General features: G+C 45.0%; 1 protein-coding gene across 2 annotated transcripts in view; it reads right to left on the bottom strand.

Moving 5' to 3' along the window:
* The window catches only part of LOC146354427 (organic cation/carnitine transporter 2-like), a 49,633-nt gene extending 24,829 nt beyond the window's left edge, over positions 1 to 24,804 (bottom strand). Inside the window, exons 1-2 of one of the 2 annotated variants that reach the window (XM_084838835.1) lie at positions 24,210 to 24,801; positions 12,665 to 12,730 (exon numbers count right to left, since the gene is read on the bottom strand). In XM_084838835.1, coding sequence (XP_084694961.1) covers positions 12,665 to 12,730; positions 24,210 to 24,602 — 459 coding nt within the window. In that variant the 5' untranslated portion in view covers positions 24,603 to 24,801. Of the gene's footprint in view, positions 1 to 12,664; positions 12,731 to 24,209 lie in introns of both variants that reach the window. The other variant, XM_084838836.1, reaches the window with a different exon arrangement.
* Between the last annotated feature and the right edge of the window lie 221 nt (positions 24,805 to 25,025).

Raw genomic sequence — 25,025 nt, forward strand, 5'->3', positions numbered from 1 at the left:
TGCCTACCCCCTCAGGACCTTGGAAACTGCTCTCCCTTGACTTCATCACTGACTTGCCTCGCTCACATGGTAAGACCACTATTCTGGTGGTGGTGGATTTGTTTTCTAAGATGGCCCATTTCATCCCTTGCTCTGGGTTGCTCACAGCCAGGGAGACGGCACAGCTTTTTTTGGAGCATGTTTTCCGGGTCCACGGATGGCCCGAGGGTCTCATTTCGGATAGAGGGGCCCAATTCACTGCCCATTTCTGGAGGGAGCTACTTGGGCTTCTCCATGTGACGCTCCGTCTTTCCTCTGCCCACCATCCACAGACGGATGGTCAGACCGAGCGCACCAATGCGACTCTGGAGGAATATTTGCGCTGTTATGTCAATTACCAGCAAGATGACTGGTTTTCCTTGCTGCCTCTTGCAGAATTTGCTTATAACAATGCCTGCCATGCTTCCACCCGGCAAACTCCATTTTTTGCCAATTTTGGTTACCACCCCAAGGCTTTCCCGTCCACTCTAGCTCCCTCTTTGGTGCCAGCGGCCCATGACTTTTTAGAGGAGTTGCGAGCGGTACACCACCTCTTACGGGACTCCCTCGAGCAAGCCAAGACAGCCTACAAGGCCTCTGCAGACTGACGGCGCCAGCCGGGTCCGTCTCTGAAACTGGGGGACTGGGTTTGGTTGTCCACCCAATACCTCCCCTCTCACTCGCCCGCAAGGAAGCTCGCGCATCGCCGCACAGGGCCTTTCCAGATTACGGCCCAGATTAACCCTGTTGCTTTTCGCCTGGCTCTCCTCCGCTCCATGAAGATCCATCCTGTTTTTCATCGGTCCTTGCTGTCCCCCCTGGTTTCTGGCGACCCTCATCACTTGGCTGGCTTCCCCCCCACCAGTGCTGGTGGAGGGGGAGGAGGAGTTTAAGATCACAGAGATTCTGGACTCCCGCCTTTCTCGTGGCCGCTTGCAATATCTGGTGGACTGGAAGGGGTACGGGCCTATTGAGCGATCCTGGGAACCCGCAGAAAATGTGCATGCTCTGTTGCTGCTGAGTCGCTTCCACCAGCTGTACCCCCACAAGCCTGGAGCCCCAGGGGAGGAGCAGGAGGGAGGGCCTCATGGGAGCGGGGATGATGTCAGGGTGGACACTGAGCCCATAGAATCCCAGAGTAGTTCTGATTCTGAGGAAGAGCAGTCGCTCCTGGGAGAGGAGCACGCTCCTCTTTCCCAGGGCCCACAGCTGACGGAGATTCCTCCCACCAGCATTCCTAGATTAGAAAGCGGTCCAGGGAGTGACACAGCAGAGATAGCAGACTTGGTGGATGCGCGACGCAGAGAGCGGCGCCAGATGGAGGGCGCGGAAAGGAGGCGCAGTGCCCTGTTGGCGCGCAAACAACAGCTGCACCCCGAGGATCCAAGGGAAAAGGGGAGGGACTCTCCCTAGTCCTTAAGTTCAGGGGTCTGCCAGTAATTCCCTTTCAAACAGGGACCAACTGTTTCAACTTAGGGCATAGGTACTCTGCTACTCAGATCTAGTTGCTACCTGTAGAGTTGTTAAGTTGTAAAAGAAGAATAAAGCTTTGAAAGGAATCCCTTTGTCTGTGTCTGGACTTGGCTACTGGATTAGACTGACAGAAGCCTCCAAGGAGCCCTTGACAGGGCCTCATGGGAGCGGGGATGATGTCAGGGTGGAAACTGAGCCAATAGAGCCCCAGAGCAGTTCTGATTCTGAGGAGGAACAGCAATCTGTGGGAGAGGAGCTCGCTCATCTCTCACAAGCACAGCAGCTGGCAGAGATTCCTCCTGCCAGCATTCCTGGGATAGATAGTGACCCTGGCAGTGAGAGAGCGCTGGAGGGGGGCTTGCTGGATGCTCGGTGCAGACACAGGGAGCAGCGACAGATGGAGGGCGCCGAAAGGAGGCGCTCCGCTCGTTTGGCGCTCAAACAACGGTTGCGTCCCGAGGACCCACAGGAAAGAGGGATGATATCTCCATAGCCCATAAGTTTAGGGTCTTCCCATGATTCTCCTTCAAATGGGGACCAACTGCCTTACCTGGAGCTTAGGCTACTCAGCTATCTTTCCCCAGTGCTGTTCCTTGCTTTGGCGCTAGCTACTAGTATTCTGAAAGAGTCATAAAGTAATAAAGGAATAAAGTCTCGGAAAGAATTCCTCGTCATCTGTGTCCTGAGTTGGCTATTGGTGGGGACTGCAAGAGGCAGCTAGGGTGCTCTTGACACCCAGCCACTCCGGGCGATGTACAGAGTGTACAATAGAACAGTTTAAAACAATAAAATGTGATATGACTTGCATTTAAAAACTCAAAGTGAGTCTTAATTCTTTCACTCAGTTCTTTTAGATATGTCAGTGTGGGCCACTTCGAGGTGCTAGAGAGCAAAAAAAAAATCAAGTAGGGGGTAGGGATGTACGAAAGTCACTTACCTTTTCGCAGATGTGATTCGTGAGGGGGGGGGAATCCCTCCCCCCGAATCCTCCCTGGCCGGCTCTGCTCCATGGCAGCTCCATGGAGCCGCCAGTCAGGGCTGTCCGCAGCCAGAGTTCCGGCCACGGACGGGCTTCTGTGGATGCAAATGGCCATTTGTGTCCTACGAAGCTGCCATGATGGGCTACGTAAGTATTTACGTAGCCTATCACGGCAAGCCCCCAACAAAAAAACAGCGTACGCAAATGGCGGTGGCTACGGTGGCCGCCATTTGCGGTCCCTATTTTTAGCCGTTTTAGCCTACGTAAATATTTACATCCCCTTCATGGATCACTGCCTTGTTGTGGCGAAGGGGCTTGCGTAACTCAGTGAAGCCATAAGCTATGCTGTGCACGGCCACCCAAGACGGACAGGTCATGGTGGAGAGTTCTGACAAAATGTGGTCCACTGGAGAAGGAAATGGCAACCCACTGCAGTATTCTTGCCAAGAAAACCCCATGGAACGTTTCACAAGGCTAAAAGATATGACGCCGGAAGATGAGCCCCTCAGGTCGGAAGGTGTCCAATATACTACTGGGGAAGAGCAGAGGGAATTTCCAAGTAGCGCAAGAAAGAGGGAAGCGGCTGGGCCAAAGCCAAAAGGACACTGAGCTGTGGATGTGTCTGGTGGTGAAAAGAAAGTCTGATGCTGTAAAGAACAATATTGTTTAGGAACCTGGAATGTAAGATCAATGAATCAAGGTAAGCTGGAGGTGGTGAAACATGAGATGGCAGGACTGAACATCGACATCTTGGGAAGCAGCAAACGAAAATGGACAAGCATGGGCAAATTTAATTCAGGTGACCATCATATCTACTACTGTGGGCAAGAATCCCTTAGAAGAAATGGAGTAGCACTCATAGTCAACAAAAGGGTGGGAAAAGCAGTACTGGGGTACAATCTCAAAAACGACAGAATGATCTCAGTACGAATCCAAGACAAACCATTAAGCATCACAGTAATTCAAGTCTATGCCCCAACCACTGAGGCCGAAGAAGCTGAGGTTGATTGGTTCTATGAAGACCTACAACACCTTCTAGAACTAACACCAAAAAAAGATGTCCTCTTCATCATAGGGGATTGGAATGCTAAAGTAGGAAGGCAAGAAATCACCGGGATAACAGGCAAGCATGGCCTTGGTGTACAAAATGAAGCAGGACAAAGGCTAATAGAGTCGGACACGACTGAACGACAACAAAATATTTACGTAGGCTATTACGGCGAAAAAAAGGGGAATGCAAATAGTGTAGTGGGCGCCATTTGCTCCCCCGCCCCCCGTTTAGCCTACGTAAATATTTACGTAGGCTATTACGGCAAGAAAAAAAAAAGGAACGCAAATAGCGCCCGCTACGCTATTTGCATTCCCATTTTTTCACCCTAATAGCCTAAGGAAATATTTACGTAAGCTAGAACGGCTAAAAATAGGGAATGCAAATGGCAGCCGCCGTAGCCGCCACCATTTGCGTACACTGTTTTTTTTTTTTTGGCTTGCCGTGATAGGCTACGTAAATACTTATGTAGCCTATCACGGCAGCCTCGCAGGATGCAAATGGTGGCAGTGGCAGCCGGTCAAAAGACCAGCCGCCGCTGCCACCGGAGCCCCAGGTAAGTTTCATTCTGGGGCAATTCTGCGAGGTGGCGGGGGGTGGGAGGCCATTCCACCATGGGTTTCAGGGGGCCAAATGCCAGTGCATTCAGCCTCACTGAAATCCATGGTGGAATTCTCCGCCATCCCTAGTAGTGGGAAAGGCCTATTGCCCATTTTGTGTAACCAAAAACTAACCATCCTATAGAGAGACCTTCAGTTTTCCAGAATCTGAAGCATTCTCAGAAACAACAGCACAAGTACTTTGCACTGATTTAGAACCAACTGTGTTCTATGTATTGTGCAAAGTGCAGAAGTGACATGGCTCTAGCCAAGAGAGATTAAAAGCTCCATTAAACAGAGGAGAAGGAGAAGACTAGGGAATGGTACTGTGGAAGGAGATTGGAGTTCAAGTCTTCTGCAGTCCAAGTGCCTGCCATTTCCCCCATGGGCTGCATGGCTCACCCACTAAAGCACATGGTTGAGTTGCATGGCAAACCCTGTTTTTTCCTCCCTCCACTGAACAATCAGCAGACTGGCTTAGACACTAACTAGAAGCCGTAGCAGCTGAGTGGGTCCCACTGAGAGCCCATTTCCTCCTCCTCCTTTCCCCAATACTCCTTTGCTGCCCTCTGGCTGCTGCTTTTGGTATACAGTCACTGAATCATTGCATTCAAAATGATGAGACATGCACTGGGCAACGATTGGAAGGCTTCTTTGTCACACACAGGCAACACACTGTCCCCTCATTTGCTTGCAAGTCATTGGCATTGGTCAAGACTAAGGAGACATGGTAGTTTCTTGTGCCAGAGAGTCCCTCACTCCACATTCATCTTCTTAGGGAGAGACTATAGCTCAGCAGTAGTTAATGGACATGCTTTGCATGTAGAAGGTCCCAGGTCCAATCACTGGCATCTTCAGTTAAAAGGATCTAGTACCAGGTGATGTGAACGGATCTCTGCCTGAGATCCTGGAGAGTCATTGCCAATCAGAGCAGGCATCACTGGGTAAGCTGAACAAATAGTCTGACCTGGGGGGGATCTTCACGAGAATGGGATGAGAAGCGCATTGGAGTATTACCCGGATTTGCATGGAATCAGCTTTGGTCCATCAGGGACACATGTGGCAAGATCAAACCAGTCCATACTCCAGGAAATAAAGCCAGACTGCTCACTTGAGGGAATGATATTAAAGGCAAAACTGAAGTACTTTGGCCACATAATGAAAAGACAGGATACCCTGGAGAAGATGCTGATGCTAGGGAAAGTGGAAGGCAAAAGGAAGAGGGGCCGACCAAGGGCCAGATGGATGGATGATATTCTGGAGGTGACGGACTCGACCTTGGGGGAGCTGGGGGTGGCCACGGCCGACAGGAAGCTCTGGTGTGGGCTGGTCCATGAAGTCACGAAGAGTCGGAAGTGACTGAACGAATAAACAACAACAAAGTGTACCTTTAAAATCTGGTTTTCAGCGCTTGAAAGGAACATATGTCCTGGTGGGGTAGGGGAGAGTAGAACTGAATGTCATCAAACTGGCAGGGGTTGCTCAACCAATGAGAGAGGCTTGTTTCCTGCCCCTGTCCGGGCTCCCTGCTGGTACTACATTATTATGAATGGAGAGAAACTAATTTTCCCTGGATTTGCAGATTTCTCTGAAGAAACCAAAATCCCCAGTTCTCTAGTGCAGCACCTGAAGGCTCTGAGAGCTCCCTGCCCCCCCCCCGCCTTCACCGCATCCCAGCAATTTGCTGCGGAGTTATTGCTCCCACCCCATTTTTTCCCCATGTGTGCACTTTTGCCTATTGCTTCCAACCCCCCTTTCTCCCTTTGTCCTTCTCCCTCCTCACAATGAGAAGCTCCAGTAAAATAGAAAGAGAAGGGACATTACATAACAACAGAGAAACTACAGAACATCAAAGAAGCACAACATTTGGATTTAAGAGAGCAGTGGAGAAGAATGCTTTAGGGCAAGTTACTAGTTAGCCTTTAAGCCTTTCATTGCAAGCAAGCGAAATTTATTTCTTACTTCTGAGTAAACATGCACAGGGGGGGGGATCTGTTCAAGATTAAAAGCAGACTAGCTAAGGTGAATGCTAGTCAAGAGGGAATGGGGCATCCCACCCCCTTGACCACAACACTGCCAGGTCATAGAGGAATGCCCTGGATTTAATGCGGGGTGGGGGGAAGGACATGGCGCACTGTGGTAAAACTGCCAGGGAGCTGCTTTCAGTAAAAAAAAGTCAGAGCAAAAGGAGTTTCAGAAAATGCAGCTTTTCAAGAGGGAAGTGGCTGGTTGGCGGCAGATCGGTGATGATGTCATCTGTTGTGAAGGAACTCAAGACTGCTCTAACTTAACTTAGCACTAAATCGCTTGTAAAGACAGCCCCCTGGTGTAAGGCAGTTTTCTATGCTCATCTTGAAAATGCCAATGAGAAGTGGATTTAACTAATTTCCCATTGCACAACGACTACAGAGCACAACTTACAGAAGGAGCAGATGGCACTTCCACTATGATTAACATTTTCAAGAACGAAAGGAAAATACTAGGGTTTTTCTGCTTGCAGTCTTTGTAACCATGCATCCAAGAAGCCCAAGGCAGAACAGCAGATTAAGAAATAGCAACATAGGAAGCTGCCTTATACCGAGTCAGATTTTTGTCCCATCCAACTCTACACCAAGGATAGGGCCTGTGGGCTGGATCAGGTCCATGAGGCTTTCCCATCCAGCCTGCTCGGGCCCCGGTAGAGGCCCTGACACTCAGAGAGGCGGGTTCCAATCTGGCCATGGAAGGTGTGGGTGGTCGTTGAACTGTGGGATGTCATTGAACCATAGGTTGTTGCTGAATCATGGGTTGTTGTGCTGTGTGAACCCAGCTGCGCTAAAACAACCTACAGTTCACAACCCAGCAACAAACCATGGGTTCTCTTCGTGGGCTATTCATGGTTAACAAACCATGGTTTGTTAGTGGGGGCGGATTCACATAACACAACAACCCACACTCAACCCATACTGAACCCTGAGTGCGGCTTGTCATGCTGTATGAACCCAGCCACTGGGTCTCTTCCTCCATAGCCAGATCACTCTGTTTTCTTTGTGCATGGAGTAAGGAGCTTCCCTCTTCTTCATGCACAGAGAGGTACGTGTATGAATGGGGTGTGTGTATATATGAATGATGGGTGTGTATGACAAGAGTATAGGAGTGGTGCCACTCACTGCTCCCCCCCCCCCAAAAAATGCTTCCAATGTGCCAGTGTTGTCTTCAGAGCAAAAAACGTTCTCCACCCTGGTCTGAACTGAAAGGTAGCATTCTCCACAGTTTCAGACAGGAACATTTTCCAACCCTAACTGGAGAGGCCAGGGATTGAACCTGAGAGATTTGCATGCAAAGCAAGTGCTGTTACCACTGAGCTAAGGCCCTTTCCCATGAATTAAAATGCAAAAGGTTTGACAGAACCATTTGTAAACAGTGACAACTTGTTCTATCGACACTGCAGAACACAGGAGGTGTGCCCAGTTCTCTGTTGATGGTGACTGGATTCCCAGCACTGCAAACAGAACTCCAGGGCAACATCTAGATCCAACAGTTACAAGATATCCCATAAGATTTGGAATGGCTCCATATATTAATGGTAAGCAGTAGTTCACCAGCAAGGTTGACTGATTCCATAAGTGGAACTCTTTAATAGTTGCCTAGGAAGCAGAATTTTAGCAAGTCCAGTGTAACACTATGGTAGGAGAACATGGTACTGCCAAAAAAAATCCCACCTACTCAACCATTAAAGACAGAGACATACTATATGGAACCTGGCGACACAAATGGGTGGATACAGCCCTAAGACACAGGCTGTCAACAAAAACATTTTCAGTTTCTCTGTGATAATTACTGACTGATTTCTATCCTACTTTTAAATTCAAAAGGATCAATGCAGTTTGTATAAAATAAAGAAATACAATTACACTGAGGCTACTTCTATCCTTTTACACTTCGTGCTTGGGCATGAAGAAGCTCAATTCCTCAGATCCTTATCAAATAGATATCAAGCTATTGCAGCCAGTGCACTTTCTAAAGATTTTAACTCTTGATTTTTTTCGAAGATTAGATAAAAATGTTCTCAGTTGATTAAAATATAACAATTTTATAAGAGTTTCGGACTAAAATGTGGATTACGTTATTTATAGTTACATCAACTACTACTCTGCCTAACAGATGCCTTATTGAATGGGGTTTCTGACACCAGCTTACACATTCTTAAAATGTGCAGATTTGTTGCACCAGTAACTGTAACATGCCATTTTCTCTGTGTAACAAAAAGGGCGACTTACTGTGCTTGCTTCCGTGCCAATTATGCATATACAACAAGTGGGACCTGCAACAAAATGTGCAGCGTAGAGTGCTTGTTCACTCTTCCAGTCAGCCAGCCATGCCCTCCTCCACAACCAATTCCATCCCCCACCCCCGATTTCCGCCCCCTCCCAACAATCAGACAGCATTCTGCTGCCAATGAGCACACGAGGGGAGTATTTAATGCTGCCCCCAAACTGACAGGGCTCACTGGTGGTGTAATGGGAAGCTAGTGGATCCTTAAGAAAACAGACACAAGCAGAAATGCTTGTTTCTGGAATGGGGCAGGTCAGTGGAACTCACAGAAGTGTTTCTGCTTGTTTTCAGGGTTGCTTTAGGAAGCACTAGCTTCTTCCAGTGCTAAATGTGAGTCCCGGTGGTGCAATGGAAGCAGTGGGAACACAGCAGCAGTGTAGGATAGTGCCCTCAGTCTTCACTGGGCTGTCCCCCCCCCCCGCTCCAAGTATTTCTTGTGCTTCTGCAAACTGTGGGGGTCCTCTGAGCCTGCTGATACCTCCTTCTTGTTGATGGGCGGTGCCATTTTGGCTCCGCAAGGGCTGACTCTTGGGGAAGTCTTTCAGTTTCTGTTTTAAATCTGTTACGGTATTTTAAATCTTTGCATTGCTGCTAGGTTTTATCGTGATTTTTGCTTTTTATACGGTAGTTTTAAACTTTTAAATTGTATATTATTTTGTATTTTATGTATTCCATTGTGAACCGCCCAGAGAACTTCAGCTATTGTGTGGTTAGAAATGTAATACGTAAATAAATGAGATTGCCAATAGTGGATGATGATAACGCACACAAAAATTCTATGATCTGCTTGTCTGGGTGAATAAAGATGAATTCTCTCAACACACTTTGGAAATAATCACTAAATGGCCAGTGCCAATCTTAAATGCCTTGTTATTTTTACAGGGGTATCAGTCAAACCACCCTACAAATTCTTAATTACCACGTATAATTACTTGGTATACAAGAATGCTCATGGCAGCAGAAATCTGCACTAAAAAACTCTAATCTTTACTTCACCTCTTCAAGCAGCTGCTAACAGAACTGGACATATGTTTAAACATATTACACCTATTATGGGGCAAAGATTAGGCTGACCATACATACCGTTTTAAACAGGACAGTACCGTTTTTTCATATTTCCCGACCGTCCCATCGTTTTAATATAAATGTCAATTTTGTCCCATTTTAATTTTTTTGTAAAAAACTGAACGCGTTTATCATAAGGCTCTATGCTAATCAATGCGTGCAGTAAAATGACTAGTGTGACGAAAGAGGAAGTTGCATTTACTTTGTCCAGTCAGGGCCAGGCTTCTTGAGCAAGCGACGATCAGACGCCGCCCCCTTGCTTGTCTGCAGTGGCGGGGAATTCGAGAGGCGGTCGCTAAGGCCCATTCAGTGTGTGGGAGCCAGGAGGGTGAGTCTTACTGTTATTTCTACCATCATTCCGCCCATAGAGGTTCTTTCTACCCTACATTCATAACCCTGTCCCATTTTTGTCATCCCAATATCCTGTTTTTGTCTCAAGGAAATATGGTCAGCCTAGCAAAGCTCCAACTGGCTAAAGGCGCAATCCAAGCCAATTATAGTGTCTTTGGCACAAGCTGTAGGTGAACAAACTCAGCGGCTGATATTGTACACATGAATGAGTTATTTAATGTATATTTAAAATCGTTGTTTTTAGGGACCTTGCACAAAAACAGAGAATTGATCAGACAGCTTATTCATGTTTGGTAACAGTCTAAAAGTTTCAGCTATTGGGTGGTATGGAAATGTAATAAATAAATAAAATATTGAGAGTACCTCTGTAGGACTAACATTTTCTTCGTTGATCCAGATAAGGTTTGGTGTGTGAGTGACAAGAGGAAGAAACAGAATTACTGAATGTAGAACTCTGTACGTTCTAGTGCAGCCTTCCCCAATTTGGTGCCTATTTTGGACTAGAACTCCCAGCATTCCTGACCATTAGCCATATTGTCTGAGGCTGATGGGAGTTGAAGTCCAAAACATCCAGAGGACACCAGGTTGGGGAAGGCTGTATCTAGTCCATAATAGAAGAAGAGATAACAGATAACCCTTACAACATTGAGAATTAAATGCCAATATTGCTGTATCCAGATACAAGCAAGCACAGTGGCTTGGATTGTACATTGCTCCTCCATTCATGTAAGGGAGAGACTGATTTCTACCAACTCCCCCTCCTTCTGCAGACCCCAATGCCCCCCCCACTGCAGGAACAGATTTGGTTGGGGGGGATGCAGAGGAAAGCGGGAGGTGGGACAGCCCTATCCTATGATCACAAACTCTGTTCTGTTCATGGAAAGTTAGTCTCCAAGCCAAGATGTTTTTGGAGTCATGTGCATATTTTTCTACCAAGATTTTTAAAAAGACATCTATCAGAACAGCAGACTCTGAGATTCATGTTTATCATGTGAGAGAGTAGAAATCGGAGAAGAGAAAAATGTGGACCTCAGGTGGTTTCCACCCATTGCCTAACTGCTCAATAAGTTGGCACTCTCAGCTAAAAATGAATACTAGTTCTTCACCTTTTTCTGAGGCATGTAGAAATGCTTCTTGAATTGTAGCTCACAAACCATCCTTTGTTACAAACCCAAATAGCATTCTTATGGTTTGTCTAAACTGACTGCCACTAAAAGCTGTGTTTGCACAAGTGAAATTGTGCCACTGCCATGTAAACAAAGTGTTCTTTAGTTCTGTAGCAGTTAGAATTGTAGTATAGCCTAGTAATGTTGCTTGGGACTGTTTCAGGACTGAATATAACTAACTAACTCAGGCGAGAGCTGTTTTCATTCTCCAGTACCATCTAAGCAAGGTTACTGAAGTTCACTGGGCTAGGCTTAAGGCCACCTATAATGCTAAATTCAATGCTATTTCTCAGGCAGAACACATAAAACACTGGAAGCAGTAAGGAAAAGCAATATGGCTGCAGTTCACAGCCCTTCACTGAACATGAAGAAAATCATTTCAGCGCTCGCTCTCTCTCTCTCACACACACACACACACTCACTCATTCTTCCCCGCCAGCATGACCATTCAGCTGATGGCATCTGCCCAGAGTTGTAAAAGGCAAATCAGATCCTGACAGTCACGAGCTGCTACTTCTGCATAAAGTCACAGATATTAGAAGCATACTGCATTGAGTATGGTAATGCATGATAATAACAGCTTATCAAACAAGGTGTGATATAGATGGCTATTCAGGATGTGGCTTCCACTTAACCTTCATGGAACAAAACCAAAGAGATCATAAATGTTTATTTGGGTATTTTACTAACCCAAGCCACATTTGAATGGCGTAAAATGTCCCCCAAGGAAAGGCTTGTGTGTGGTTACATAGGTGTTACATGGGACTTTTTTTTACCCCAATACTTTCGATTGGCTGGGGGGGGAACTCCAGTGACAAAAATCAATAGACACCTTGAGATTTTATTTTTTTGTCCCAGGCTCTTTTTGCTTCCAGAAAGAAAACTCTGTATGGACACTTAAATCTGCTTCCTTGGATCAGTTTTTGTTGTAAAAATGTTACTCCAACATGTCACACTGGTTCAGACAAAGTAATAATAATCCTAAAACCAAGTATTCAGTTGGTCTTTTGGGGACATCTTTTGTCCCTGGTGTTTTAGTGGCTGAAATTTGGGAGAATTATGCAGGTGATGATCTTCTCAGAGGACTACATTATAGGTCTACTTCTGTGTAAATTCTGCAATGAAAAGTGCACCCGGGATAATCCCTCCTCATGTTGTTGGATGAACATTTTTAATATCTTACTGTGGGACACTCAGCTAAAGTTGAAACATAAATGCGTTGTAGACTGAAAATGTAAGACAGTGGGATATGGTAAAATTTGCCACATTATGTGACTCAGATACAGGCTACCACCTCCTTATATAGTTGCATAGAAACAGCACATTCAAGTTAACTCTACATACATATTCAGGATGATATAAACAGTCTTTTGTATTCACTGAAGGAGGTACATAAAGAGCCACTCTTGGGTGTGAACCCTACTTTTTCCTGTACACAATATTTTCATCTGCGCAAGGCGTCACACGCAGAAATAGCAGCATTTTGCAGCTGCCATGGTCACAGGTATGGTGTTTCAATCCTACATACAGACCTGTGTAATGGTGAGAGTGTTGGACTGGGAGCTGGGAGATCTGGGGTTCTAGTCCCCACTCGGCCATGGAAGCTCACTGGGTGACTTTGGGCCAATCACAGGTTCTCAGCCCAACCTACCTCACATGGTTGTTGCTGTGAGGATAAAATGGAGAGGAGGAGGATCATGTAAGCCACCTTGGGTTCCTTGAAAGAGGAAAAAGGCAGGATATAAATGCAATAAATAAATAAATTAACCAAATAACCCTCTACCCTGGAGGGATTGCATGGAGAATAAAAGCAAGTGCTTTGCAGGTGTGTAACCCAACCCCCAAAGAATCCCACATCAATTTCAAGATTTTTAAACAAGGTTTTCATATGAAAGACTAACAATTCCAGAATGGACAAGTAATTGCAACGTGTCTGCCTTCTTTAGCCTGGCACCTGGCACATTAACAGGGTGGGGGGTTGCAAAGAAAAAGCAACCCGTGCTCTACTCTCTACTCATCCATGAAGCTCACTAGGTGACTTTGGGCCAGTCACTGACTCTCAGTCTAACCTACCTCACAGGGTTGTGAGGATCATCTATACCACCTTGGGCTCCTTGGAAGAAAGGCAGGATATAAATGTAACAAATAAATAAGTAATAAATAAAATCTGCAAAGTGCCCTCTTGTTCAGGTGGCTCTTAGTATGTACCCACCCAATGTGGGTCCTGGTGATGAACAGGCTGGCCACCAGTGCTCTACCTCTCTGAGCCAGAAATAGATCTGATCTCTTTAATCAGAATACACTACATACTTTTTTAAAAACATGGCAGAAGACTGATTTGGCCAAAATATTATTTTTCATATTATAAGGCATCACGGCAGCAGCCCTGGAAAAATCAACAGTTGTGAAGCTAAATGAGATTCAACTTACAACAAGCCAACGGCCTTTTAATATAGACTGAATCTCCAGAATGTTTCAATGAATTCATGCGCAGCTTGCAACGCGAGTTACACAGACACAGGTTTTCCACAGAGACTATAGTCAAATTTATCTCATTGTATAAGATAACAGAGTGGGATGCTTCACATTGCCTTGGACTGGAAAGTTACAGAAGCAGTATGTCACACTAATAGTCATGCCGGGATTCTCATGAAGCGGCCATATTTCTCAGATTAAAGGCACTGCAATTACCAGCACAGGAGAATATTGAATATTAATATTTGTCCTGATATTAACAAAAATTCCCATACTGCAGCTTTTACAAAGATAACCCATTACAAGATTCAATTATGGCCTCCCTCTAAGAGAATACACAGTTTCATTCCATTTTTAATTTCACTGCTAGATGCTGCTCAATAAAGGACCTAACTCTGTCAAATGTGCTACTTTTTTGTTGCTGGGGTTGAGCTGAGGGGGATTCCTTCCCCACATCCCGGTCCACTCTAACTCCACCTGGCCTCAGGGCAAGCCCCTGCAGGGTTGGGGAATCAAGACTGTTGCTACCAGAGCTCCAGGCCTGTGGCCCCTCTGTTCTCTGAGGCTGCCCAGTCAGGCTCCGTGGAAAGGACTGCAGCTGGGATCTCTTTGTTTGCCCCATCTGGTTTCCACTTTAGTCCCACCTCAGTTGTCAAAACTTGGTAAAATCTTCTGGAGGATTTGGACCCTTGGGAAAAGGAGCAAATAAGAGAGCACACAAGGCGCTACACATTAGAATGAGTGCCCCTCTTCAGACGCACAATGGGGAAGGGTGGTCAGGCTAACCATGGTGCATGATGGTTGCCGCTAACCACTACGTGTGCTACTGCCACACGTGCAGGTAACCATGTTCCACAATGTGGTTAGACTAACCATTCTCTAGCCTCCCTCAGGAACCCGCAGTCCTCTGGATGGGCGGCCATGCATTCCAGTGACCTTTGCACAGTTGGCCATTTTGGTACTTGGTGCTGCCGGCCATTTTGATGCTCAGCAGCTCCTCCTCCTTTGGCTGCTCTTGCTGCAGAACGCTATGGCAGCGGTCAATTAACCACAGAGGCTGTTCAGATATCACGCTAATGGTAGAGCCCACTAACCATCTTGCAGCAAGTGGTTAATGAACGTGGTTAGTCCATGGTTAATAAACCATCATGGTTGGGACAGACACCTGTTCAGACATCACACTAGGCCAAAATAGTTAGGTCAAAACTCCTAACCATCATGGCTTAGCGTGATGTCTGAATGGGGTCAGTGTGTTCTGAGCTCTAGGTGAGCTCTAGGTAACTTCCCTTTCCATGTCAAAAATAGCAGAATTTTGGGGTGTCTGGCAACAACCTCCTCCTCCATCCCCTTTTGTTACTATGACTATGCATGAAGATTAGCTTGAGTGCACTGCCTTTCATTAGGACAAACCTCCTCAAATCCCCCCCCCCCGTTCCAACACTCACTCCAAAGCTTTTTTACCGTCTCAAGACTGTTAGGGACTCTGATTTAGTTCATCTTCACCTTTTCAACCTCTTCACACTCACAAGTTCAACCCAGATCAGGCTGACCTGTTTATGTGTGTCCATGGCCTAGCCTTAAGCACCGGAGCCCTCGGATTCAGCCGTCGAGAGGACTAAGCTAATTTCCCCATAATCCGGTTCTTTCCACATCCGCTGAAAGTTTCTTGCATGTTTGTGTATGTGTTGCTTGCTTTGACTGATGAATGCTCTACTGAGTTAATTTCCCTGATTGAGTGTACATTTTAAATTCTTGCTTGTGTTTAATAAATTCCACTGTTCTTGAAGAAGCCAGTGTCATTGGGTTTCTCCTGCCAGATGCTCTATTGTAAAACTCAAAAAGTACCTTAACAAATACATATCTTGACAACATGTGCAAGTTTGTACACATGTTTAGAAGAGCACATTTGGTAACAAATTAGTGGAACTGATAGACTATTGGACCCTCTTTTTTTAAAAAAAATAGCTCCAATGCAAAGTCCACAAGCCACCCCATACCCACTAAAGCTCCATGCCCCTCAGCTCCCAAGCCACATAGTTTGTTTGTGCTGACTTGTATACAGGCTGGTGAGTACAAGCTTCTCCACAACAAATGGCTTGTAGGTTACATTCATCTTGTATTACCAAACCCCTGGCCTCATAAAGCATTCTTCTACTAATTTAAGTGAAAAAAAGGTTTTAAAAAATGGGGAAAGCATGGGGCAGGTACAAGAGCTGAAGACACTTTTATAGTATTGAGGGCAAAGGATAGCCATGGACACTGGGGTGGAAAAAAGCCAGAAGGTGGCTGTATGGGGGCTTGTGAGTTGAAACGTTCTACTGGAGCACTGGATAGCACGGCATGGTAACTAGTAAAATGGGGATAGCTAACATTTCATCAGTTTGGCATAGTTTGTCTAGCTGTCTTTCACCTTAGCCATAATTCTGCAAGCAAAACTTAACCTTAAAAACAACCAACCAACATTTTATTCAGCACACAAAACCAACATTGTACTGATACATATTGACAAAAGACTTGGACTTTTTGTTGACATTGCTGTTATCTGAAAACTGCTAATTTAAGATGACACACTATATATTCATATTTATCCCTATGCTATGCAAAGATCTGCATTTGTTTTTAAATGCAAGCCTTCGCATGACATTAGTGTAAGCCTCACTGTAAGAAGAAAGGTTAATACAAAGTTGACTTGGGTTTACTTTTGTACTTAAGCATTTCCCCTCATTAATTATTGAATGATAAGAGATTAGGTTTGTTTTTCTCTGATTTGCTCAAGCAACATTATTGTTTTGTTATGGCATATATAAGGACTAAGATGAGATACAAGGAGTATTCCTTTCAGAAAAGGGGGTATTCACTCAATTCTTCCCCAGATGCCTTTGGCAATGCAGAGCCTTTAGTACCTGCAGGCAGGAGGGGAAAGCAGCTTCAGTCTGGATTCCAGATGACAGTCCAATCAAACCGCATTCCTCACTCCCTGTAGAAAAGGAGGCATGGAAATACAATTCTAGTATTCCCAGATTTCCCACAGAAAACAGCTGGAGCAGAGGGTGGGTGTTGATGAATATGGATAACAGGACTCAACCTGTATCAAACCCAAACATTTTTTCCTAGATGTTACATCAGGCTGGTTCTCAGGCAAAGGTCACCCTGGAAATGGCAAGTGAAGGTAAGACAGGCAGCCAAGCAAGATTAGAGAGCTGAACAAGTTTAAAATTGAAAGTTGGAAAGTAGGTGAAAGGCTACAGTACTTACACAATGACTCCAGAAAACATAAACAGATTACATTTTAGAAGTATTCAGGTGCCCCAAATCTTTGTTATCAAGTGCCAACTATAACAAGTTTTGGGAGGTTGGGCTGGAGCCAAGCAAAATTCTGCCAAACCTGCAACTCCAAGAGGTTTTCATGAAATCCACCTCTAGGTCACCCAGCTGCTATCTTTCTGCCAGTTACTTTGATTTGCACTGGCTCAGGTTAGGTGATGTATGTTTCTTATCGAGCTTTTTTTTATTCTTTATTTTATACCTACCATTTAATGTGAGGTTAGGAGCAGGTAAATGGATTAAAAAAAAAAAACTGGGGCAAAGAGTATGTTACGTAAGGACAGAGTCACTTAAGTATGTATGTTACTTAAGAGTATATTACTTAAGGATAAAGTTGTGTTTTAACCTGCCCATAAGGGCGGGGTAAGACATGGCTTTAAATAGGAAGCCTTCCCTGGTTAACCAGGTTCAGTTTTACTGGCACTCTGTTTTTTTTAAAGAATAATCTTAATATCATGTTTCTTCTTTTTGTATTTTGTTCATTTTACGTCTTCTTCACCACTCCGGAATCTGTTTAGATGTGGAGCGGTATACAAATGTCGTAAATAAATACATAAATAAATGAACTGAATTGATTTATTTGTAAATATGATACAATCTTTAATTCTGAGGTAGGGGTGTGTGTGTGTGTGTGTGTGTGAGAGAGAGAGAGAGAGAGAGAGACTGACTCTATACTGATTACTTAAGATTGTGAACCATTCATATTTGACTTCGTCCTATTTGACAAAACTGGTTTCTAAATCCTGATCCTATGAGTTATGGCAAGCTATACAAAACAAACAAGTAGGATGAACAGATCTTCTACCTCTAATATATTACTGGAACAAGGCAATACGGGAGATCACACAGCCTAACAGCATAATACTATGCCTATTTACTCTGAAATAAGTCCCACTGTGCTCAGTAGTGCTTAGTCCCATAAGGATTGCAGCCTAAGAACTCTACTCTGATAAGGGAAGGCAGAGAATCTAAAGCTGCAATTCTGTACACACCTGGAAGTAACTCCCACTAAACTTAATCAGGATTTACTTTTGAGTAGACATACATAGGATTGTGCTCTTAAAGCGGGGCAGTTGGCAGCACCATGCCTGAGGGTTCCCCTTGAACTCTGCTGCCAGCCTACAATAGGTTGGCACAAACAATGGGATTTCATGTTGTTGTTGTTCAGTCGTGTCCGACTCTTCGTGACCCCATGGACCATAGCACGCCAGGCCTTCCTGTCCTGTACAAACAATGTAGCTAAATACTGGCTGTTGCCACCTGAGATTTGGTTAAGAGGTTTTAATCTTAAAACTTAATTACTGAATTGCTCTAGTAAACTTTGATTCAAAGCCAGCTTGGCTGTTCTTAAAGTGTCAGGCTTGCTTTTCATCTCAATGAAATGCATCAGTATGAACTGCCTCCTAGAACTAACATGGTCCCTTACAATGAATGGTAAGAAGGATTAGGTTGCAAACACAATAGTTCCTGAGTCAGGTTCCAGCCAGGGAATTTGAGATCTTGCTGTGCTCAATGTGAGTATTGCACATACTTGCCTGAAACCAGGGTGGAGGGTGGGCAGCAATTTTCAAGCTTTTGATTATGTGATCTTTTTTGGAGACTTACTAACAATTCATAGATCTCAGGGAGCAATAAAGCCTCTGAATGTTATCTGGACTGCAGATGCACCTCATCTTGCAGTATTACACCATAATACATTTGTTCGTCTTTAAGGTGCCAGAAGGCTCTTTGTTGTTTTTGCTGCGATAGACCACCCCTCTGGAAATAATCATTTAGAGGCATGATGATCCACAGTTTGAAAAGCACATAAAGAAAACTGTATAGCAACAGACCGTGTTTGATAAGTACAGACCTCCTCTGCGCATGTCATTCCCCCAGAAATATATGGTATAGATTTTTGGAATCTGAATTAATGGTGTTATAAAGAGTTTGCCGGTGCATGTGGAAATGCACAGAGGAAAGATGCAGGTATGGAAGGAAGTAGATTTCACAGGACTAAAAGCAGGATATGAAAAATGTCCTATGCAGGCCTCAACATCAAAATAGTTTTAAAGGGGTTTTTAGAGTAGGATGTCTAAAAAGACAAGACTTGTTGACCTTCATAACTTCAGGACTCCGGTTTGGAATTTCTAATGTTCTATTCTGAACATAATTTAAAAGGTTCTGAATCTGACAACATGAAAATGCCCTGGCAGAGTACCAGCAAATGTATACTGTTAATGTGCTCAGGTTCATAAACATTTGTACTTAATAAACTGTGTATAAATAATCATAGTATATGAGACTAGTGTTAAGATAAATAGCTTTGGCTATTGGGTGGTATAAAAATAAAGAGAGGGGTTGGCAACACGGCAACCACCATGACCCCCTCTTCTCACCTCCTTTCTTCTATCTGGTGGCAGCGGCAGTAGTGGGAAAGGGTCCCCCACCAAAAGAGCAGTAACAGCAGGAAAAGACTGTGGCGGCAGGAAAGACATTTCAGGCAGGGGAGGAAGGAGGAGGTCTAGGTGAGTGCAGCGGGAAAGGAAAGCAGGGGTAGGCAGCAGCAGGGAAGGGAGAAAGAAGAAGAAAGGGGAGGTGGCAGTGGGGGGAAACGAATCCCAGAGGAGGGGGAGCAAGGAAAGAGTGAATGCAACAAAGGAGTGGGGCAAGAAAAGAGAGATCCGAATAAAAGGAGGAGCAAGAAAATACAATATCCAACACATGGGGAACAAGAAAAGAGATAATCCAGCAAAGGGGGGGGGGGCAAGAAAAGACAGAATCTTCAAAATAAATGGGCTCAGACCCAAATGCCTGTGGGACAAATGCACCCTTGGACCCCCAAAAAAGACAAATTGCCCATGAGGCCAAAAAGGTCATGTACCTCTGGATTAGAAGTTATGCCACAAATGGAGAGGAATGTTCTGAATGACACAACTTTGTAAACTAGATTGAAAAATGTATAAATCCTCATGTACCAGATATCATCTCCCACCAAATGCCTCTATAAACATCCCACTGAACTTTGTGCACTCTGCTCCACCCCAATCCTACAGTCTACCCCACAAGTACAACCCCTCAAATACTTTTCTGCACCGTACTCTTGCTCTTTATATATAGCCTATCACATATGCTGCAATGGCACTTTTGTTATATTATAACCCTGTTGCCTGTAGCTTGTTTAGACTTCCTGCTCTTACGCATTTCTTCCTCTATTCTTCATTACCCATTCTTGCCTCAACTCTTCACTACTTTCCATGGTTCATTGTTTTTTGTACCTCCTACAAAAAATGATGATACACCTTCATGTTTCAACTCTGATTTGAAAATCACACTAATCTGAACTCTCATTTATCAGTGTTGTTCCCAATACTCAGTTCCAGTAGTTTAGCAATCAGCTGCAACGCCACTGTGATCAACGTCTGACAACTGCAGAACACCATGACCAGGTTTGGATGACAAGAGAGTTGAATTTCAAAAATATCTGGAGGGCACCAAGTTGGAGAAGGCTGGTCTATCACTTAGGGAACACAGCCTAGGATCCCTAAGTGATAAAAACCTCACTCTCTTAGCTGTGGTAAGAGAGTGAGGTTTAAACAACTAAGAGAGTGAGGTTTAAACAAATAAGCAAGCAATTCTCAAGATTCCAATTACTCTAGTCACCTAGAACAAACTCAGGTTTGCATGACTATCTGAACTGAAACATCTTTCTTCCTTCTGAAGAGCACTTGCTTTCTGCTTGTAGCACACTGTATGCAGAGTTATGTAGGTAGGAAGGGAGTGGGAGGAAGAAGGCTGGTGAATAAATGATTCTGCCTTGCAGCAGGGAGCTGAACTAGGGAGTGGACCTTCGGCCCATTCCAATTCTTACGATTCTGCAAAACAAAGTTGGCATACAGCATCAATCAAGAGCACTTTTAGACCTAAATGACCCACTGTGAATTCTAATCACTTAGATCTGATACGCTCAGGCAGTACTCTGACTTACGTAAGTTGTTGGTATGTGCTAAATAAATATTGCAGTAAGTTACTAAGTATACAAAACCACCAACTCAAAAAATGCTTCATAAATGTATACCGCTATCCTGACTTAGCATACTTTGAAGTAAGCTCCACTGAAACTGATGGAGCTTACTTTCAAATAGGCTTAGGAGAGGGTGCCTGAACAGATTCATCTTGGTCTGGGATAATTAGACCCAAACCAGAGAAATACTTAACTACTACAGGGAAGGCTGAAATGTTTAAAAAAATCCCTTTCAACCCTATTGATGGCGAAATATGCCGCAGGATAATTATGACAATTATGTAATGGAAGTGCTACACAATTACTTGATAATAAAAAGAAGGTAAGGCATATGAAGTGCAGGGAGGTAATCTCTCAGTTCCACTGTCCCTGCTCCTTATATGCAGTTTTCCATAAAGAGGTAGAGGAGTGCAGTGACATTCTCTAATAGTCTATTGATTATTTTATTTATTTACTGCATTTTAATCATACTTTTCAGACAATTATTGTTTCCCAAATCATCCCAAATCAATAAAGAAAATAGACAGGTCCTGCCATCAGGTTTACAAGCTAAAATGACAAGGCACACAGCTATTTTTTTTTTAAGGTCCCGGTATTTTATTGTAACTGTTTTTTACCTGTTTTTAATTGTTTTCAAATGTTCGTATATTAAAGATGTTATATTCTGTTTTTATTATATATTTTTGTGAACTGACCAGACAGCTTTGGCTGGGGTGGTAGTGACATAGAAATGAAATAAATGAAATGAAATGGAAAGGGTGGAGAGGGAAAAGGAAGAGGAGGGAGATCAATTTTTCAAGTCCAGAACAAGGTAGTGAGTTATAAGCAGGCATTTAAATGCATTTTGGGTCACACTGATCCTCCCTTGTTGGTGTTCTTGCCTGAATGACGCTCTTCTCCCTTTGGACAATGGATGGGGCAAGAGCATTCTTTCCCTTTACTCCAGCAGTCCCAGGGGCAACTGTCAGTTGGAGCCAAGTGTTCCCACTGCTCCTATTTTAGCCAATAGATATACTTGCCCCATTCTAGAAGCACTAATTTGTGCTGGTTTCCAGGGTTGCGATACCAAGTACTAGCAGTTGTTTCTGCTACTACTGTGACAGTGTTGGATACTCCCCCTTGGTGCCCCACTGAACACAGTGGACCTTTCCTCAAAAATTCTTAGGATCAAGCAGCATACTTTTCTTTTTTAACCTGAACATGCCTCCAGTTATAGAACAAGCCCAGGGATGAATCATCAGCTCACCTTAGCAGAGAACTTTGAAATTCTAGAATACAGGCTCTCTTAAATTCAATGGAAGAAAGGCAGTACATAAATTAATAGAATACATACATACACCTATTAGAAATATTATACATACAAACAATTTACACATGTGTACTACTGCAGGATAATTAAAATACTTAAAATATTTAAGTTGAATAGCAAGTATGGCAAGCTCAGTGGATTGCTTCACTAGTTAATGAATGAAAACAGTAGGGATTAAATTCTATGCATGTTTAGACAGAAAAAAGGTCTAAGGGTGGCTGGTTGGGGAATGCTGGGAGTTGTAGAACTTTTTTCTGCCCAACATAGGATTGTGCCATTGATGAATTAAAATAAAGGATTGTCTTGGACTCTAGGCTCGTGACAGGCCCAGGCAAAAAAAAAGTTCATCCTCTGTGAATTCTTCTGCTACAATTCAGTAGCAACCTGCCCACAATTGCATGAGAGGCCAGTTCATTAGTGCACAACAATGATAAAAACATAACGTACAAAAACTTATCAAAGGCAGCGTGCCTTGGCATACCAATTACTGGGGAACACAAGTGGGAAGGTGCTATTGGACTCTGGTCCTACTTGTGGGCTTTCCACAGACATCTGGTTGGCCACTGTAGTAACAGAATGCTGAACTAGATAGGCCTTTAGTCTGATCCAGCACACTCTTTGAATGTTCTTATGCTAACTGGAATAATTAAACTAGCACTCATTTGTTTGCCAGTGAGAAAAGGAAAGCATTCTACATACAAATGCATTGCCTAGATTGACCTATAACTTTATAATAACAACGCTGTCCCAGAGAGATGATATTGCCATTATTCCACAAACCCCAGAAAATTTTGCTTCCACAATCCTCTCTCTCCCCCTTTCCTCTAAAATTCACAAGTCTATAAAAACAACTTCCAGGGCCCCCGCAGCAAAGCAAGTTAACAGAGGAATGAAAGGAAAATGGAGGAAATCTACTTTTAAAGATAACATTGGACCATGTCAACTTGTCATTTTATCCTCTGTATGAGGTCTAGGCTATGCCTCCTCCTGCTGCACATACTGGAGGTGTTCGGACAATCATGTCGGTAAAAGAAGCCATCATGGCTTCTCCCCCTGCCCCCATGCGTGGTGCGTATGCAACCGTCATTTGGATAATTCCCCAGGATGTAGTGCGGATTGGTGTGTCCCACCCTACAACCTCTACTGCAAGTTGTGGTGTATCATGGGGAATTATGCAACTGATGATTGCGCAGCAGCACATGTGGGGGTAGGGGGAAAGGCCACGATGGCTTCTTTTACCTTTACGACATGATCGTCCGAACTCAGTCACCGGGTATAAAAACCAAGAACCACCTGTCATAAGTGACAACACCTAAGAAGATAAAGAGAAAAGTGCTCAGGAAGATGTCAGATGCTGAAGAAGGTCTGGGAGTTTTATAAATGTTGGGGGAAGAATAGAGAGCCAACTTGTAAAGTAAATGTTCTCTGATAAATATGTTATTTAAAAACAATGGGGGGGGGGGAATCAATCCGACTCAAGAATGTGGGCAGCAGCAGGAAAGATACCAAAGACCAGTCGGATCTGTAGTTGATAACAGAATAAGAATCAGATACAGTTGGTGCAATGAAGCAACATGGTGTGATACAATGAACGAACAACTTTTCTCACAAGAGTAGCTATCCCTAGATAAGAGATCACATGAATCTATCATATTTTTCATAGAATCATAGAATGGTAGGGTTGGATGGGGCCTATAAGGCCACCGAGTCCAACCACTCAATGCAGGAATCAAAGTCCAGCCATCTGTCGGAAAGGATTTTATCCCATCCTTCCTTAATTTGATGCCTTCCAGATGTTTTTGACTTCAGCTCCCATCTGTCCCAGCCAGCATGGTTCATGGTCAGGATTCTGGGAGTTGTCACCCAAAACATCTGGAGGGCGCCAGGATGGGGAAGGCTGTGCTCTAAGAAGTCCAAATTTGCCTCCCTTAAAATAGACAAACCTGTGAGGTAGGCTCGCTTCAAAGACTGCGATTGGCCCAACGAGGGGTGTGAGCGGGGATTTGAGCCTGGGTCTACAACCTCAGCCTCGCTAGACCTCTCGGAAGCAGCAACACTGCTAGCCGCCCTCCCACCCCTCCCTACCTCGCTGACGATGGTGGAGAGGTAGGGGTCTCGGCTGTACTCCCAGCCGTCCAGGCACTTCTCCTGCTCCACCTGGCTGAGGTTGACGTCGCGGCCGGGCTCCAGGCTCGCGGCGGAGAAGTTGAGCAGGGCCTCGAGGCGGTAGCGGCGGCAGCGGCTGGGCACCTGCCGCCCGTCGCGCACCTCCAGGGGGATGCTGGCGTTGAGCCACTCGGCGCTCAGGTTGGCGCCGCCGGGCACCCGGCAACGGTGCTCGGGGGTGCCGGCCAAGAAGACGGCGGAAAGCCCACTGAAGCCGTTTGGGATGATGCTGGCGCTGAGCAGGAAGAAGATGAGGCGCTGGAAAGGGCCCCACTCGCCCAGGAAGGCGGTGACCTGGTCGTAGTCAAACATAGTGGGTGGGCGCAGTGCAAAGCGCGGACACGCGCCAGGCGAATGGAGCGCTGGCCCGGCTGGGCGGCCGGCCGCGAACGACCAACCAAGGACGAAGCAGCTGCTCCTCCAAGGACATGCAGCAGCCCCTCCTGGCCTGGGCAAGAAACAACCTCCTTCCTGCTGCTGCGGCCGCCGCTACGCGTAAAAGCACAACCCCGGCAGCAAGTGCTCTGCACGGGCTGGTTAAGAGGCGTGTGGGTGTGGTTTGTACACAAAGGCCTAGAGCCCCGCTGGGCCCAGCGCCAACGCTCAGGCCGCGTCTGCGCGCGTTCGGCGGCCAAAGCCTGGCCATGAGGGCCGTTTCCCCCTCCGACATTTCTCGGTCACTTTGAACGCGTCTCGCCCTCCTGGTTCATTATCATGAAACGGAGTCCTGGAGCG

This window comes from Heloderma suspectum, chromosome 2 (assembly GCF_057233095.1).
Source record: "Heloderma suspectum isolate Gila_16-S chromosome 2, 16-S_ref, whole genome shotgun sequence".
In the NCBI taxonomy this organism is placed as follows: Eukaryota; Metazoa; Chordata; class Lepidosauria; order Squamata; family Helodermatidae; genus Heloderma; species Heloderma suspectum.